The 18,125-nt window shown below is 35.1% G+C and overlaps 1 protein-coding gene across 1 annotated transcript in view; it reads left to right on the top strand.

The window, feature by feature from the left end:
• Nucleotides 1-18,125, top strand: part of LOC148944563 (glycogen debranching enzyme) — a 106,809-nt gene that overhangs the window by 9,936 nt on the left and 78,748 nt on the right. Inside the window, exons 2-4 of the mRNA XM_089100461.1 lie at nucleotides 2,479-2,701; nucleotides 10,530-10,737; nucleotides 14,977-15,111. Coding sequence (XP_088956587.1) covers nucleotides 2,479-2,701; nucleotides 10,530-10,737; nucleotides 14,977-15,111 — 566 coding nt within the window. The remainder of the gene's footprint in view (nucleotides 1-2,478; nucleotides 2,702-10,529; nucleotides 10,738-14,976; nucleotides 15,112-18,125) is intronic.

Below are 18,125 nucleotides of genomic sequence, written 5' to 3'. Positions count from 1 at the left end.
AATGTATTTTGTAAAGATACAAATTTGAAACTAAAAAGCTATAAAATTCTTTTTTGGGGCAAAAATGATATAAGTTCAGGCTGTAGTAATCTGTATTTACTAATGATCCAAAATTTTACTTTTTCCTGAATTCTAGTTCTAGGCTCCAATTTTAACTACATGGAAAAAAATGCAATATAAGCTAGTAAGCACTCAGGACAAAACTTATTGAAAAGAAAGTAAATATATTCGGTAAAGATAAAAATCTGAAACTAAAAAAAGGCTGAAGTTTGTTTGATCTCTGATTACTTGACATTTTGCATGGCCAGATTGGCCTCAGTGAAGACACTTGGTGTTATAGTTTAGTTTGTGCTCATATTTATTAAATGTTTTTTAAGACAACACAACTGGATTTTTTTTGTAGATAACTCGGAGATTCCTGTATTCAGCCACAACATAAAGAACATAAAGAATTCTTTTGACAAAACGGTGCATTAAGATTTATGTATATTCAAGGGTGTTTATAGTATTGGGATCAGAATCACTCCAGCCTTATAGAAGCCTAATATTTATTTATTTATCATTTTCAAAATAAATACATAATATTGCACATAAATGTAAATATTTATGTGCAACAACTATTGCCACCAGAATCAGTCAGTGTTTCTATTCACCTCTTGATGATTTAACTTTTGATGTTGTTATCATGTAATTCGGTATTGTGAGACATCAAAGAATATATTTGTGTCCACAGTTCTGTAAATAATTTGGGATGTATTCATCAAATCAACCTAACCTCACAAAACTGTGAACTAGGAAGGTGTACACTGACCATATGCTGACTGTATGGTAATTGCTTCAAATGCAGGACTAACTTTATCTCATGCCTCTTAATGGATTCAACTTGCAACCTGTCAGAGTGGTTTAAAAGATGCCACATACAAAGGCAATGCTGCTCCTACCTGATAAATGCTTCATAAAATGTTTTAAAAATGTTGAATCTGAACTTGCAAAACATGCATTTCAGAATGTGGAGACAAGAATATGCATGTTTTGGTAACTTAGCAGTTTAAATAACAGCTAAAAGGCCATTGGTAAATATAAAAACAATTTGGCACCTAAGCTGCTCCATTGCTCCTCTGCTTTCTACATAAATTAGTGATAGCATTGTTACATGTTGTAACTTTTTGCATTCTTCCAGTTGGATAATTGCAGATCTGTGATAAAGCTTGGCGACCAATTTTATGCTTCTCAAACTTGAAGCAAACATAGGCTACCACAAATAAGAGTAAGGCTGCCACCCCCTAATCCTTTCAAAGGCCAGCATGTCATTTGTGCTTTACTAAAAATGATTTCTCTTTTGAGCATTTTGTTTTTATTTGTTATAGCATCAGCAAGAAAATAATATCCCAAATCTGATCAAAGTCAACAGATAAGAGCTATTGCAAATATTAGTGGAGCCACCCCCCACAGACTATGAAAAGTTTGGAAAAAAGATAAGTGTATTCTACTGGGAAATAATATATATTTTCAGCTGGGTGGTTTTCAAAACATTTGTCAAAACACTCACAACAAAAATAATGAACAACATAATGGTAAACCCAAATGACAGGAATGAATTAATTAGTGAATATGATAGTTTGAAACTATTTTAAATTCCTGAAAGTCTCAACAGTTTTGATTTTGGAAAAAAATATCATTTTCTCATTTGTGTTGAATAGGGATATTTTTCATCAAAGTTAGACACATTAAAAGTGAATCTTAAAATCAATTTAAAAGAACTAATGCAAAAGGACTCCTGTCTACTCCAGTAGACAGGAGCGTTATTAGCCAAAATGATGGGTGGGGGGACAGTGTATTTTACCAATTGGCTGGTCATTTTCACTGACTGCTTTGGGAGATATTGCTATTAAATTACTTCATATTTTTACTGACAGAAGCTTATCTTTCATTTATTTTATGCTATTTACTTCTGTCAGCCTATTTACCTAATAAAAAAGAAGATTGAGTAAAATTGCGGTGCTTTGCGCCAGTATTTACTAAGTGAATTTTTTACCAACTGACTGAAAACATGGCGGAGCCCCCCCCCCCCTCCCTGCATACATGACGCATCTGCCTGTAGGTAAAGTTAAGTATTATTTTACTTAGTTTTTCGAAAGTTTGGACTTTCAAAACTATGAAATATATTTCATAAAAAAAAATATATATATACATATAGATTTGAGTGATAAACTTTGAAAAGAAAAAGAATTTCAGTAGACAAAATTGAGCCATTGTTCAACTTCTGTTAGTAGCAAAAAATCATGGTGTTTTCCATTCTGTGTGATATTTCCAAAATAACCATTGATAAGTTAAACTTAATTTTTGGAATTATATTGAAAATCAAGAGAATTTAATTAATTTCAATTCTAGCAAAATCCCTGATTTTACCTATTCCAATTTATCTTCTAATATATAAGATAAACGCTAGTTGGTTAGTTAATGGTGTTTTTATTTTAGGTCAAATACTCCAATTTCGTCTGGGACCATCTCTCTTTGGAAAGAATATAAAATTGTTTTGTAATTTACCTGTAAAAGATGCTGAATTTCTCAGAGATGGCTATAGGCTTCTTCAATGGATCTCTGATTGTACTAACACAAGTGATGACACTGCACTTTTCATTGATTTGGAGATGAATTTGTCTGGATCTTTCCATTTTTATTTTACTTATGGAAGCAAGAAGTGAGTACTGTGTATTTTGTTAATGCAATTTCCAAGATTTAAAACAGGGTTGCCACTTTAGTCAGTTCCGTAAGTGCTACAATTGCCGAAATTTGCATGCTGCACATCAATTTTTGGTGCTAGAGTCAAGAAATTGACTATAATAGTGCTAAAATACGACTGTCATGCTACAGGTGACCACCCTAAGCACATGCTACAGTGCTACACCAAATGAAATGGTGCTAAAATAGCACTTTCATGCCACAGGCAGCAACCCTTATTAGAAATAGCCTAAGAGATACCATAGTGGTTGTGTGCATGACTAGTCATAGCAGTTGTAGTAGTCGTATGTAGTAGTCATAGTTTGTTGATTTAGAGACGAGGTTGTCTGGATCTTTCCATTTTTGTTTTACTTAGGGGAATAGAAAGTGAGTACTATATCATTTATTTATTGTAATTTCAAAGATTGAAATTGCACAAACACAAGTGACGACACTGCACTTTCATTGATTTGGAGACGAATTTGTCTGGATCTTCCCAATTTTATCCACGCCCCTTATTTCCCCAAAATTGTCTGATTTAAATTTTGAGATAGCCATTTTGTTCAGCATAGCTGAAAGGTCTAATAACTGTGCATTCGGAGATATTATTCCTTCCCCCCTCCCACGGCCCTTGGAGAAGAGTCTTTAAGGTATAAAATACGCCCATTGTTTATGTATAGTATTTGTTATTGAGAAGTATGCACACATTTTTCGTGGGGGGACTACGGGGGGAATTTTCCATGGGAAGGGGAGTTTTCGGGGGTGAACTTTTTAAGGGAATTTTTACACTGGGGGAATTTTCCAGAATTCCTATGGAGAATTTGCCTGAATTCCTATGTGGAATTCTTTCTATTTGTCATACTTTCTCTTTGCCAACTCAATTTTACATGTGGAGATGTTAAGGGTAATTGACCGGTATTATTTCACGGCATTATTAAAAAAAAACGATCAGAAATTAAATAGAAGAATATTTTTTTTCAAATGAAACTAAGGACCAGCATTAAAACTTAAAAAGAACAAAAATTGTTGCGAATATTACTCTTCAATATCTTGCTCTTAACGCTAAAGTTTGTATCTTGTCCCAATTCTTTAAGAACGACTCCTGAAACACAACAGTAGTTTAATTAGAACAATAAGAAGCTACTTTAAAAGTACTAAAAAAAACTTCAGTGTGAAGAGCGAGGTATTGAGGAGGGGAAATCCTCCTCATATACGTTTCTTTTTTAATTTACCTCCCCCCCCCCCCTCCAGACTAAGATTATTGCGTGCAGCCTTGTAGTGGTGTTATTTGTAGCCTTATTTTGAAATAATTTTGTTTCTTATTATTTTGTGTGTGTGTGTTCAAGGCTAAATGCGGAAGGAATAGTATTATTATTTTAGTATGAATTATATTCTATGTTAGCATAATCCACGCATGCCTATCTAATATACTTTTATTCAAAGCAATGTGCTGAAATCTACTTTACATACAAGTTTTAATTATTATTGGAGTTTAGCTACAGGAAGTGCTGATGATTTGTTAAATTACTGCTACTATATCTGATCTTATTAGGTATATATTTATTTAGGTTTATAATTAAATAAAAAAAACAAGTTTTTTAAACTGAAAGTAAGGAGCGACATTAAAACTTAAAACGAACAGAAATTATTCCCTATATGAAAGGGGCTGACCCCTCTTCAACGCCTCGCCCTTTACGCTGAAGTTTGACTCTGTCACACAACTTTATTTTTAAAACAATAGAAAACTTTAGCGTAAAGAGCGAGGCGTTGAGAGGGGACAGCCCCTTTCATATACGGAATAATTTCTGTTCGTTTTAAGTTTTAATGTCGCTCCTTACTTTCAGTTTAAAAAACTTGTTTTTTTATTTAATTTCTGATCGTTTTTTAGTTAATGCAGCTTTTATTTGCATAAAAATTTTACTTTTCTTTTGCTAAATGGATGTCTTTACAAATTAACTTACGTAACTAACTACTATATTCGTATATTTTTCTTCTGGCCAAAAATACTAAGTTGCAGATTTTTGCAGATATGAGCTTGAAACCTATGTAATAGGGTTTTCTGATATGCTGAATCTGACGGTGTGATTTTCATTAAAATTCTTTCACTTGTAGGGGATGTTTCCCCCCTCTTTAAAAAATCGAGTAAATTTTCTCAGGCTCGTAGCCTTTGATGAGTAATACTAAACTTAATAAAATTTATATATTTAGAATCAGCATTATAAACCCATTCTTTTTATACATTTATTGACATCAAAATTCCGTTTTTAAAAGTTTCGATTACTATTGAGCCGTATCGCTTGTTTTTATTGTTTTTTTTATTACGTATATGTTATTACGTATATGAGGGGGTTCTCCCCTTAGTAAATACCACGCTCTTTACGTTAAAAGTAAAAAAAAAATTAGATTCACAAACCCCTGAATCACAAAGGCCGTTTAATTAGAATAGATAGCTCTTTTGAAAGCACTAAAAAAAACTGTAGCGTAAAGAGTGAGGTATTGTTTTGGGTGAGAACCCCCTCACATACGTTATAATTTCTGTTCGTTTTATGTTCTAATATTCCTTCTTACATTTTAGTTGAAAAAACTTGTTTGTTTTTTTATTTAATTTCTGATCGTTTTTTAAATAATGCTTGGAAATCCGGTGCCCCCTTCATAGAAATGTCCCTTACCACAAAGAAACATCCTCCACGGAAATATTCTCCAGAGTAACCCCCTCCTCTAGCCCCCCCCTCCAGAAAAAATCCTTGCTGAAAATGGTTGTATACTTCCCAATAACCAATAAATAATGCTGGCGAGTCCGGCGCCCCCTTCATGGCAATTTCCCTTCCCCCATGAAAACTTCCTTCATGAACAGATCCTCCAACACCGACCCACCCATCCCACCCACTACCAGAAAAAAAAACCTCCTGAAAACTTCTGTATACTTCCCAATAACCAATACTGTATGTTAACATTGGGTAAAGTTCATAACTTTTAGCCCTCCCTCTGGGAACTTCGGGGGATTGAGTCATCCCAAAAGACATATTTATCATATTTTCGACCATGCTGAACAAAATGGCTATCTCAAAATTTTGATCGGGTGACTTTGGGAAAAAATGAGCGTGGGAAGGGGCCTAGTTGCCCTCCATTTTTTTTGTCACTTAAAAAGGACACTAGAACTTTTAATTTCCGTTCGAATGAGCCCTCCCACGATATTCTAGGACCACTGGGTCGATACGATCACCCCTGGGAAAAAACAAACAAACAAACAAATAAACACGCATCCGTGATCATTCTTCTGGCAAAAAATGTAAAATTCCACATTTTTGTAGATACGAGCTTGACACTTCTACAGTAGGGTTCTCTGATACACTGAATATGATGGTGTGATTTTTATTAAGGTTCTATAACTTTTAGGGGGTCTTTCCCCCTTTTTTTGAAAATCAGCCAAATTTTCTCAGGCGCGTAACTTTTGATGAGTAGCACTAAACTTGAGGAAAATTATATATTTGAAATCATCATTGAAATCTGATTCTTTTGATATATCTATTCGTATCAAAAACCCGTTTTCTAGAGTTTCGGTTACCATTGAGCCGGGTGGCTCCTTACTTACAGTTCGTTAGCACGAACTGTTTGATTATATCATTTGAACAGATATACATGATCTAAAAGACAAGTGCTTATGGCTCCTTTCCCCCTCACTTAGAAAAAATATAACAGCTGTGTGATGTTTCCTATACTGCATTACAAATTTCCGTATGATATGCCTATATTTTTTAACTTTCCCTTCCCTCTTCCTAGAAAAAATGTATGTGCCAGCATAAAACAATCGTGTCTAGAGATTTTGTTTATTGCAAGACCAAAGTCTCACTATATGAGAATATATAAAAAGAATCCTTTTAATAAAAGTTAAAAAAAATTCAAAAGTTCTTTAATTAGCCTACTTCTATAAAATTCTAAAAGCCTACTTCTATAAAATTTTCTTCACAATTTTTGTAATGATTGTTAATGCTTTTTTATTGTTCTTAGATAAGTTGGGAAAAGTAGCTAATGCTCGTTTAATACAGGTTTTTAAAAATGTCTTGTTTGATTCTACTATCAATTACATGTTTACCCCAGTATTTATGCCTCTACTATCGCCAACTAAAAGGATACTTGAAGCCTTCTAAGTTTTAAGTGCGCCCTGAGTTTTGCGAGTTAAACGGCACAAAATAATATGGCTTAAAAAGCGGCAATTTCTTAGATTTGTCTTTTAAGTTTCCAACTAAGCTAAGAATCCCAGGAAATATTTGCATGATTCTGGTTCAAGTTAGGTGCAACATTATTCCTACATATTCTACTAAACCAATCAGTAAAAAAACGGGTAATTTGTGAGGTTCAAGGCCCTTGTCCCTGGGGCTATGGGGTTCATGTCATCCTTGTAGGCACATTTATCAGACCTATTAACTATTTTGAGCAAAATGGCTGAAGATGTGCCAAAATTTTGGTGTGATACTATCATAGGTATAGGGGAAAGTCGGGAATATGGGGTGTTGGAGGATGTTTGGGTGGTCATGGGCGCAATCCTACACCCTTCGATCTTACATATTTAAATTCTTTGCTAGATTCTGGCTGCGTCGATCATCCTCCCCTGAGGGTTTAATGGGTTCCTGTGGGCAAAACAATTTACAAGCAAGGGGCTGGCTGCGTCCAATCACCTTTGACCATTGAAAAGCACTAGAACTTTAGATTTACAATCAAATAGCCCCCCCCCCCTCTATTTCTACGACCACCTCTTATATGCAAAGTAGATGAGGAAAAACTATGTGGTATGCCCTTACTTGTTACTTCGTAAACACTAGTAAGCTTACTCTGTTTGTTATTGTTATGAAAAATTCTAAATATTTGTAATTTTGAGGAATATATGTCAAATCATTAATTTTGTAAACCAATGATGTTTGACTCTGCGGGGGGGGGTGGAGGATCTTTTTGGAGTAGTGGCTTAAAACATACACAGTAACGTTTTTATAGTCATAATTTATCCGGAGCGATTGGGAGGTCCGGACCTATTTTGGTTTAGCTCACTGACTACTCAACACATTTTTGTTACAGTAGCCTGACATCAGAACTTCGATAACTCAAATTACTCGACCTGCTGAGATCTTGACTTTTGATTGAGGCTCAAGTCATAGAGCTGCTGAACTTAGTTTTTAATTTTAATAACTTTTCATTTCAGCTGCTAGTTTGATAAGTACATGTACACATTCTGCAGCTTCAACATATGTTTATTAATAGTATTTTATATTTGTTTTTAAATTTTAAAATTGCTCCTTACTTTAGTTGAAAAACTTTTTCTATTTTTTTAATTACATTTCGTGAAATTTTAAAGTTTTATGAATACAATAATTTTGGTAACGCAGAAAAAACGATCAATATTTCCATGATCTCTGTTTGGACTTTGATGGGTAATAAAATAATTTGTGTTTTTTCCCCAGGGGCGATCGTATAGACCCATTAGGCCTAGAACGTCGGGAGAGGGCCCGTTCTAACGGAAATGAAAAGTTCTAGTGCCCTTTTTAAGTGATGTAAAAGAATTGGAGGACAACTAGGCCCCCTCCCATGCCACTTTTTTCCTAAAATCGTCCGATCAAAATTTTGAGATAGTCCTTTTCTGCAGCATAGTTAAAAGGCCCAATAACTATGTATTTGGAGATAAAATGACCCCTACAGCCCCTAGGGAAAGGCTATAAAATTCGCCCATTGTTTTATTTGTTATTGGGAAGTGTGCATACATTTTTTGGGTGGGGTGGGGAGGAAAAATTTTATCCTGGGAGAATTTTCAATGGAGAGAATAGCTTCAAGGGGTTGAAAGTTTAATAAGAAATTTTACGCTGGGAGAATTTTTCAGAATGCATATATGAAATTTCTTTATATGTCTTGCTTTCTCTTTACCGATTTAATTTTACGCGTGGAGATGTTAAGTCCGGGGTAAATTTTCGCCAGGATTGAATTGTCCAGATAATATTTCTATGGGGAGGGATTATTCTGTGGAGGTGGAGGCAGGTATCCTGGCGTTATTTAAAAAACGATCAGAAAAAAACAAGTTTTTCAATGGAAAGTAAGGAGCAACATTAATACTTAAAACGAACAGAAATTATTACGTATATGAGGGGGCTGCCCCCTCCTCAAAAACTCGCTCTTTGCGCTAAAGTTTAAATTTTGTCCCAATTCTTTAAAAATGACTCCTGAAACACAAGAATCGTTTAATTAGAACAATAAGTAACATTTTTTTAAGTGCCAAAAAACTGTAGCGTGATGAGTGAGGTGTTGAGGAGGGAAAACTTAAAACGAACAGAAATTATTACGTATATGAGGGGGCTGCTCCCTCCTCAACATCTCGCTCTTTGCGCTAAAGTTTAAATTTTGTCCCAACTCTTTAAAAATGACTCCTGAAACACAAGAATAGTTTAACTAGAACAATAAGTAACTTTTTTTTAAAGTGCCAAAAAACTGTAGCGTGATGAGTGAGGTGTTGAGGAGGGAGGCAACCCTGTCATATGCGTAATAATTTCTATTCATTTCAAGTTTTAATGCTGTTCCTTGCTTTCAGCTGAAAAAGCTTGTTTTTTTTTCTTTATTTAATGAAGCTTAGAGACAAACAATTTTCTAAAGGCAATGGAAAAAGTATGTCAATTAAAGTAAAAATATATAAAAATGAAAAAAGTAAGTAATTACAAAAAAAGACACAAATCAATAGCCTACTTACAAAAAGATATAAACACCCAGCATTTAGTTCTGTTTGGCAATGCCTAAGCATTTTACGGATATTTTTTTTAACAATATCGACAGTTTGGAACATAGTTATCAAATGTCAAAGTATTTAATACTTTTAGACTCAGTGTTTATAAACAGTAATACGTTATCAAATTAACTTGTCCAAAGTGATACATTGAAACTAAAATTTAAAAAATTAAATACAAATTTTTAATTCAATATTTTAATTTAATTGTGAATACCAAAGGCCTATATACTTGGCACCTTTATGCTTCATAACTGTAAAAATTTAAATCTTTTTCGAAGTGACGACTAGATAAATACAATCACTCCTAGAAAAAAAATTGATAATAAAACACAAAAAACGTATCCGTTCAGGGGGAAAATACAGAAATTCCCAGCATTCGGTTCAGGGGAAATATTTTATACTCATCGCTGATCAGAGCAGAATGATGAAAGAGTTTGCAAAAGAACGCTATAAGATGTAAGATCGTAGTGCTAAGATTTCACTTTTAAGCGTTGTTTGTCAAAAGATGTAAGATCTTAGCACAAAGATGAGTAAAAGAACGGCGCTAATGTTATCAATAGTTAGGCTCTTATACTTTCGTTTATTGACAAGGATCGTTATTTACTTACCCTTAATTAATTTTAATAATTTGATTTTTTTTTTTGGTTTTTTTTTTTTTTTTTGCTCTAACCAAATCATATAGAAACAATGTTTGTGGAAAACTGGTTAGGCGTTACTCAGTCACAAATTAGAACTTATATCTTCTCTATTATGGGTCAAAAATTATTGGCAGGCAGCCAACAAGGGGGCAACAAACATTTTATTCATGGTTTTTCCCTATTCTGATCTCTTTCCTTTGGTTTCCTTACAATTACTTTATAGTCCTAAATTTCCAGGGGGGCATGGCCCTCTTGCCCCCCTTGCTGGTGCCCATGATCTACTTAAGCCCACGTTAATGTTTGTAGCTGAGACGAAGGATGGTGGAGAAGATTTTTTTTTAAGAGGAGGGTCACAGTTCAATAACGATTGAGAAATGAGTTTATGTATTTAAGAAATGATGTTTTTTTAGACCTAGCCTGGAAACTCCTAAAGGAAGTGGATATTTTCTGGTAGATCCGGTTCTAAAGGTTGGTCCCAATGATGAAGTTTTACCATTGAACTGTATCCAATGCCAGACTGTGTTGAGTAAGTGTCTCGGTCCGCTGCCATCATGGAAAGGGAAGCTGCGAGTAGCCATGGAATCAGGTTACAACGTGATTCATTTTACTCCTGTTCAGGTATATGATTATACTTTGACGTATTTTATGCATGAGTGACTGACCGTCAATTTAGGATATTCGATATTGTGTTGTTGAGCGCATTATGATTATTGTCTAAGGTTATAATACGGGTATCTGGCATAATGAGTGTGTGATTTTTTTTTCGTTATGAAAGAAAATTAATTGTTGCAAATAATCTTAACTGACAAATATATTTTCATTAGCTCTCGAGAAATAACCACTCAGTGGTGTAGCCATTGCCGTAACTGCCGTAAGATTATAAAATGCAGGTTTGAAAAACAATTAATTGTGAATGACAAATGTATTTTCTATCCTGGGTTGGGGCTAGGGGGGTACACCCGGGATGAGTTAGGGGGCATACCCTTGCCTAGGTATAGACATTTTTAGACGCTATAATACAGGCGTTGGAAACCCGTTGTGTGTATTTCAAACATGCACACTTATTGAAACATATCTAGCGAATACTTGCTTTAGAGATGCACCGTAGAAAAGAAGTACTACTAATACAACTCACCGCAGCACCAAGCCGCCTGAAGCCAACACAGCTGTGCACGCTCATCCTCCATCCCAATATACTCAAAACCTCCCTCTTTACACCTTTCCAGGAAGCTCCCATTTCCTTTAAATATTCCTCTATGACATCCTTCCACCCCAACTGCGGACGACCTGCTTTCCGTTTAGCCCTAGACGGTTGACCGAAAAGGACAATCTTCGGCAATCTATCATCCTTCATCCGCAGAACGTGCCCTAGTCATCTCAACCTTTCTCTCATTATAGCCCTAGAAAGCGGGATTGAACCACACTTTTCGTATAGCCTACTGTTTGAAATACGATCAGCCAGCCGGGCACCGAGAACAATCCGTAGGTAATTTCTTTGGAAAACATGTAGTATATCTTCATCCGCTTTTCGGAGCACCCATGCTTCATAGCCATATTTGACCACTGTCATCACTGTAGCTTCCAAATTCTAATCTTGGTTTGCAGACTTATCTTCCTATTTTTACAAACTTTTTTTTATCTGTGAAGAATAGCCTAAGCCTTGACTATTCTACTTTTAACATCTTCACTGCTCCCACCGCCTTTACTAATAATACTACCAAGGTAAGTGAAGCTGTCCACCTGGTTAATCTTTTCGTTACCCAACGAAAACCATAGAAAAGAAGAAACCGTAGAAAAGAAGTAAAGTTGATAAATGGGCTGGAAATTCTAACAAGTTTAAACTTGTACAGATTTGTATGCAAAACGATCTATAGACCGAATTTATGGATTTCTACACCTAACGATTTAAAAAAGATTATATCCGTGCTATAATGGCTACAGAAAAACCATTTTCATAATTTGGCGCGTCAGCTAGTTCAATGAAGTGTGTTTTTTTTTCTTAACAAACAGCTAGGATTCTGTTCCCCCAGAGGAATTAAGCAAGATTTCCCCCCAAACCGTATTTTCAAACATGATTCTCCAAGTTTAATCCACCCTCTCCCCACACTACTGACTTCCATATTTTGGTTGAACTACCTTGTGTGACTACACTTTAATGCCTCGTAGCTATTATAAAAGAATTTGAATTGTTTATCACTGTGGATACAGTACTATTAAATTTTGTGGTAAATGTAACTGGTGGTTCCTTAGGGAAGAAGTTAAGGCATGTTCTCTTCTTCAATCAGAAAAAAAGGAAAAGTATTCGTGGTTAGTTTTATTGACAAGACACCTCATTTTATTTTTATTGTTTGTATTTTTATATGAATTCCCTGATTATTTGATGAAATTGTCATACATTGTTTATTTAACTTTTTTATTAATCTTGTCCATGGGTGCAGACTAATTATTATCAGTTTGTTCTAATCCAAGGAAACGAATCAAAATAAGGGGATGTGAACTAAGAGCTGATAAAAATTGTATGATTGCATTAAAATTTCGTCTTTACAATCTTTGAAAATGTTTGCATCTAATGTGTACTATGTTTCTATGCTTTGCATCATACACTTTTTAAATATGCAGAACAGGGGAAAAAAGAGAACCGATCTCTCACCGATGTTTTATTATTAGAGTCCGCATTCAGTATATTATATACAGCGTGCAGTAAATAATGTTTTTGAATGGTGTTTTTTCTTGTTTTAAACCCTTTGATCAAAAGTTTAAATTAAATCTTTTAATTGTATTTGTATGTTTTTCTCTCTTTTTGTTGCCATGGCCCTATTTCATGTATACTCTACTTTGTAGTAAACTCTACTATTTCTTATGGATATCAAACGTCTAAAATAGGCAAGTGCACTCTGGGAATTAAGGAAATGCCCCTCTCCCCTTTATTACCATGATGTTTTTCTGTTTTTTAGTGTTTTATAACTTGCATCATCTAAACAACATATTGTTTTTAGCCCTGACCAGATACTAGAGTTTTAGGAGGCAAAGACTATCGAAGCGCTGGACTTGTTGATTTGAAGATCTATCCGTTTATGGGGAAATTGAATTTATTATTTCTCGCGAGTCTAATTCTTATGTATTTTTTGGCATGTGTGAAATTAAGCTTTATAGTGAGAAATTATTTTAAGTGTCCTCCAAAATTCCTATCACTAATATGGTATTCACAAAAGGCCACTTTTTTGGCCGCGAATCAAAAAGAAAATGGAGACTGGTTGAAAAAAATTCAACTAGAACTGTAGGTACTGGCGCATTAAACGTACTCTTTTATATACTGTTAAAGGATCAAGTTTGGTTAATGCTAATGAAATAAAATAAATAGAATGAATATATAATAGTTTAGAAACAAATTTGGGCTATATATTTGCACACTAGGGGGGGGGGGGGGTTAAATCATATCAAACATTAAATACTTAACCTAACCTAGGTACCTCCCCCCCCCCGAAACCCCAAAAACAACAGGTTAAACATCGTAGACGAAATGAAAACTACTCTTTGCATTCCAATTCTTAATAGCGGTGTCTTCTGGCGGGTATCTGTCCCGGTATCTGTAGCGTCTCCAGTTTGACATTCCATATACAGTATCTAAAAGATTACGTTTAATGCACTTGTACCGAACTGCATTTACCTTGTACTGTAGTTGTCCCAAGTTACAAAATTATCTAGGTTACATGTAAAGAAAAGTAAAACATTGGGATATCGAAGGTTTTGCAGTTACTAAACGATCCCTTCCCTCAGAAGTGGTTGGTGATATTTTTGTTGGAGAAGGTTAGATCCTGGTGAGTGTTCCAGAAGCCAGACCTCCTGAAATCTGGGTGGGATGCTTTAGAATATGAGTTTTCTGACTATATAATTACCATATCGTACTTGTACCCTTAGTTCATACCTTTCTATAGTTAAACTAATTAATGCTATTGCAGACTTCTTGCCGCGTTTAACTACCAGAGGCTGACATACAAGCAAGCACTCTCTATCAGCCAATTCTCTTAAAAGCTTCTGGTTTTGGTGACCTTCCATGAAATTTCCAAATATTCTGAGTCATTTTTGACCTCTTCCTAACTTGATTTGATGCGTTCAAATTGTCTATTACTGCATTGTGTATTACATTGTTGGATCGTTTTTGGTACATGGTCTTGGTCTGGTCACATGACACGCCCGTTCTACTTTTACAGGACATATATAGTGAGTGGGTTGATTAGCCTCGTTAAGAAATCCTAGCGTCTGGCCACTCATCCCCCAAGCTTAATTATAAAAATTATTTCTGACTAGTTTCTCTAAAATGTATCTAGCACATCTTCCTCTTCTTTTCCTAGTGCCGAAGTTGGCTGGTGGTTTAACTATTTGAAGTTTGAGAAATGTTAGTGTCATACTGTAGAACTTAAAAGAAAAACAAGATGTTAATGAGGACTTTTTTGAAGACGGCAATTTAAACAATTTAAGTAACTATTTCGGCTATATGACTGATAGCCGTCTCGATCAAAATACAATGCAAATATTAAAACAAAGAAACTAATAAATTTTATTAATTCAAAAATTATTTGATAAAACAACAATGAACTGAAAACCCCACAAATTGTTTTGTTTGTTTTTAGTAAAAGGGGAAATTTAAATTTTAGCAAAGTTTAAATTCCAACTGGTTGGCGTGTGGGAAATTTTAAGTCAGGAAAACGAACAAACCATTTTTTATTCATAAGATTTTTTGCAACTAGTCTCTCTGTTTCTATTTGGTTGAACCAGCTTTGTCCGCCTAAATAAAGTCCTTGATACAAGCCCGGTAGTTTTGCACCATCTTGATTATTTTCTAACATTATTTTTCAGAGACTTGGTGGATCCCGGTCTGCATATTCAGTGAGAAATCAGTTGCAGATAAATCCTTCATTTAATGTTGGTGATGAGAAATATACTGTTGAAGATGTTGGGAAGCTAATAGATGAAATGAAAGTCGAATGGAATGTAAGTTAAACTTCATTTCGATTGATGTTTACGTTTTTCTTTGAAAGTCATTAGTGTAAAAAAAGATATGCTACCGTTAAAATCAACTGTTTTGTAATAGCGAGCATAACAAGGTAAATGGTGCGCTGTTTTTCTTAAATAACATTCTGGTTTGCTTAAACGCACAACGTGACTTGGAACATGTTCTTGTTTAAAAAGAAGAAGAACAACACTAATAGTAATTACTGAACTAAAACTTAACTACTAAGAAAAAACTTGACGAAGACTAGACGTACTATTTTTAGTCGTGCTAACAATCTCTTCGTTGAAGTGTTATTAAATGGAAGTATTTTCTATAGCAAAATTTTCTACCTTTTTGTCTTAAAACTTGTACTCTGCTTCTTAGGTCACTGTCAATTTAAACTCTAATCAAAATTATGTGAACATGCTGAAAACTTGTTAACGGCTCGTGGCACTTTATGAAAAATACTACAAATATTTTTTTATTTAAAATATATTAAAGAAAGAACGAAAAAGAGGGAAACGAAATTCGTTTCCCTCTCCCAGTGCCCTTAAAATATTCTTCTTAAATTGTCTGCTGAATAAAATTAGAAGACCCAAGAACCTGAAAAAAAAACTGTTAACAATGATGATTGGCATTCGAACAAGGGTGGGTAAATATCAGTCACGTCATTGCTATTCTTAAACGTTCCGAGTTGGGTTAATTTTCTCCTATTTGTATCAAATTTACATGCAGCAACTGTTTAATTAATTAGCCGCCGTGCAGGTTAACAGAACAGGTCAATTGAACTTTGAGTGATCATAGCAAAATGTTTAAATAAAAAAAAAAATTAATAAAATGTAATTTTAATAAAGTGAGTTGGTTTTCCTTTGTATATAGTTCAGGGTCACCAATTCTTGAATTGACCAGGCAAGAAAATAAAATGAATGTTAAAACATAAATCTAGAATGCGGCAATTCATGTCCGCAGAGAGGGGAAGAAGACACCAGACACCGTTTTCATGTCTGAAGATCGCTTCACAGAGTGAAACTCGGTCCTTTGTTGCTGCAGTTTAATTGAGAGCCGACGTTTACACCGTCGGAAAATACCCCTCAAGGAAAATACGCCCCGCCCCCGTGGAAAATCCTCCCGCGACTGGTAGGTCTCCAATCACTTTCGACTTATTAAAAAAGGACTAGAATTCTCAATATTTATTTAATGAGCACCCTCCGAAGTTTCTGAGACCATGACGTGGGGTTGGGGATGAGGAAGGGGCAGTTCCCCTCTTATACGGAACTTTTCGTTGTTATTTTTTTGTTGTTGTTGTTGTTTCCCCTAGGGATGTCTTAGATAAAGTACCTGTTGTTTTACTTGCTGTTGTTTTTATCCATGATCATTCTTTGGCAAAAATACACAGTTTCAAAAATTTGCATATTACTCTACAATGGAGTTCTCTGTTTTTTTTGTAGTTAGGGAGGGAGGGGCGTACCTCAAAAGTTGCATTTTAATGCTAAAACGTCCCAACTCTCGTTGAGTCTTCAGATAAATACATAATCATTTCTAAGGGAGAGACGAGGGGAGGATAGAGGTAGAAATTGATGTATAGTTCACAGGGCCGTGTCCAAGACTTTTGGGGGATTTTTCTTTTCTTTGGGGGGGGGGGCAAAAAAAACTGTATAAAATGCATAAAAAATGTGAGATTAATATTTATTCCCTCTTGATTTCTGGGAATATTTTTGGTCTATGCTGTTATTATGTAAGTAAAGAGTAACATTAAACCCCAAAATGAGCAGAATTTATTCCACATAGGAGGGGGTCTGCCTCTTCCTCATCCCCACCTCCGCCTCATGGTCGTAGAAATTTCGGAGGATGCTCATTTGATCAAAAATTGAGAGTTCTAGTCCTTTTTTGTAAGTTGAAACCAACCAGCCGGGGAAATTAGTTATAATTGGTTGCTCATTAAATATCGTCTACTTTAGTTGTGTCTTTTGTTGAGTGACCAATTGCTCTCTAGGGAGTAGATTTTGCTGCCATAATTTCGTAGAATTAATTTTTCACTGAAAGAAAAACCAGATATACCTGATAAAACTAAGAAAATGAAAGTAGTTTTTCAGCTACCCCTTAACACCACATGCAACCGTGAATCTTTTCAGCTACTGCCTAAACTTACTAAATGACCCCCATCTTGGCTTTCAATGGAAAATATAAGATGATGATTTTTTTTTTTATGGAGCAATACCTGGGGGATAGCAGCTGCAGACAGGGGCGTCAAGTTGCCCCCCCAATAATGTGTGAAAAAATTATTATATATCCCATGCCCCTTGACTATCCTGATATTGACCCCTCTTGCCCCCCCCCCCCCAAAAAAAATGCTGGATATTCGCCCATGACTGCAGGTGGTCAAAAAGGGGTATATTATCTTGATATATCTCATTTTTTTAATGTTATATCACTTTTGAGCAGGTGCGTAGCTTCAGTATTTTTATTGGGGTGGGGAGAGGAGTCTACGCCCGGAGAGTCAAGGAGCACGGGCTAAATAATAATTTTTTTCCTAGTTATTTGGGGCAAATCCCTTCTTGCCCTGATGAAACCACTGCTTTTGAGTGAAAATTGAGATGTAGAGGCAAGGCTGCATCCAGGATTTTATTCGGGGAGGGTAATTTTTTTTTGGGGGGGGGGGGTACAAAAAAACTTTATAAAATACATCAAAAATTTGTTTATATGCATTTTTGTTACGTTTTTACGACTTAGACAAACATTTTGGGAGGGGGGGGGGGTAAACCCTAAACCCTCCCCTGGATGCGGCCTTGGTAGAGAAATGGATAAAAAAAATTTCAAAAACAAAAAAATGCTCTAATTATTTTAGCACAACTCATATATCTTTCTAAAACATGTTGCCTGGCTCCTGTGAATTTGTTTTCCTATCCCCTCTGATAACGCGTCATTTTTTTTCCCATTCCAATGCGCTTCTCATGTATCTATTTTCTTTCTTTTACTGGTCTTTTATTTTATTTTTTAAATTTTTCTCTCCTTG

The sequence above is a fragment of the Artemia sp. Qi Xiang Cuo genome, chromosome 14, assembly GCF_049724085.1.
Source record: "Artemia sp. Qi Xiang Cuo chromosome 14, ASM4972408v1, whole genome shotgun sequence".
NCBI lineage: Eukaryota > Metazoa > Arthropoda > Branchiopoda > Anostraca > Artemiidae > Artemia > Artemia sp. Qi Xiang Cuo.
The sequence above is the reverse complement of the archived record's forward strand: the minus strand, read 5'-3'. Positions and strand labels throughout refer to the sequence as shown.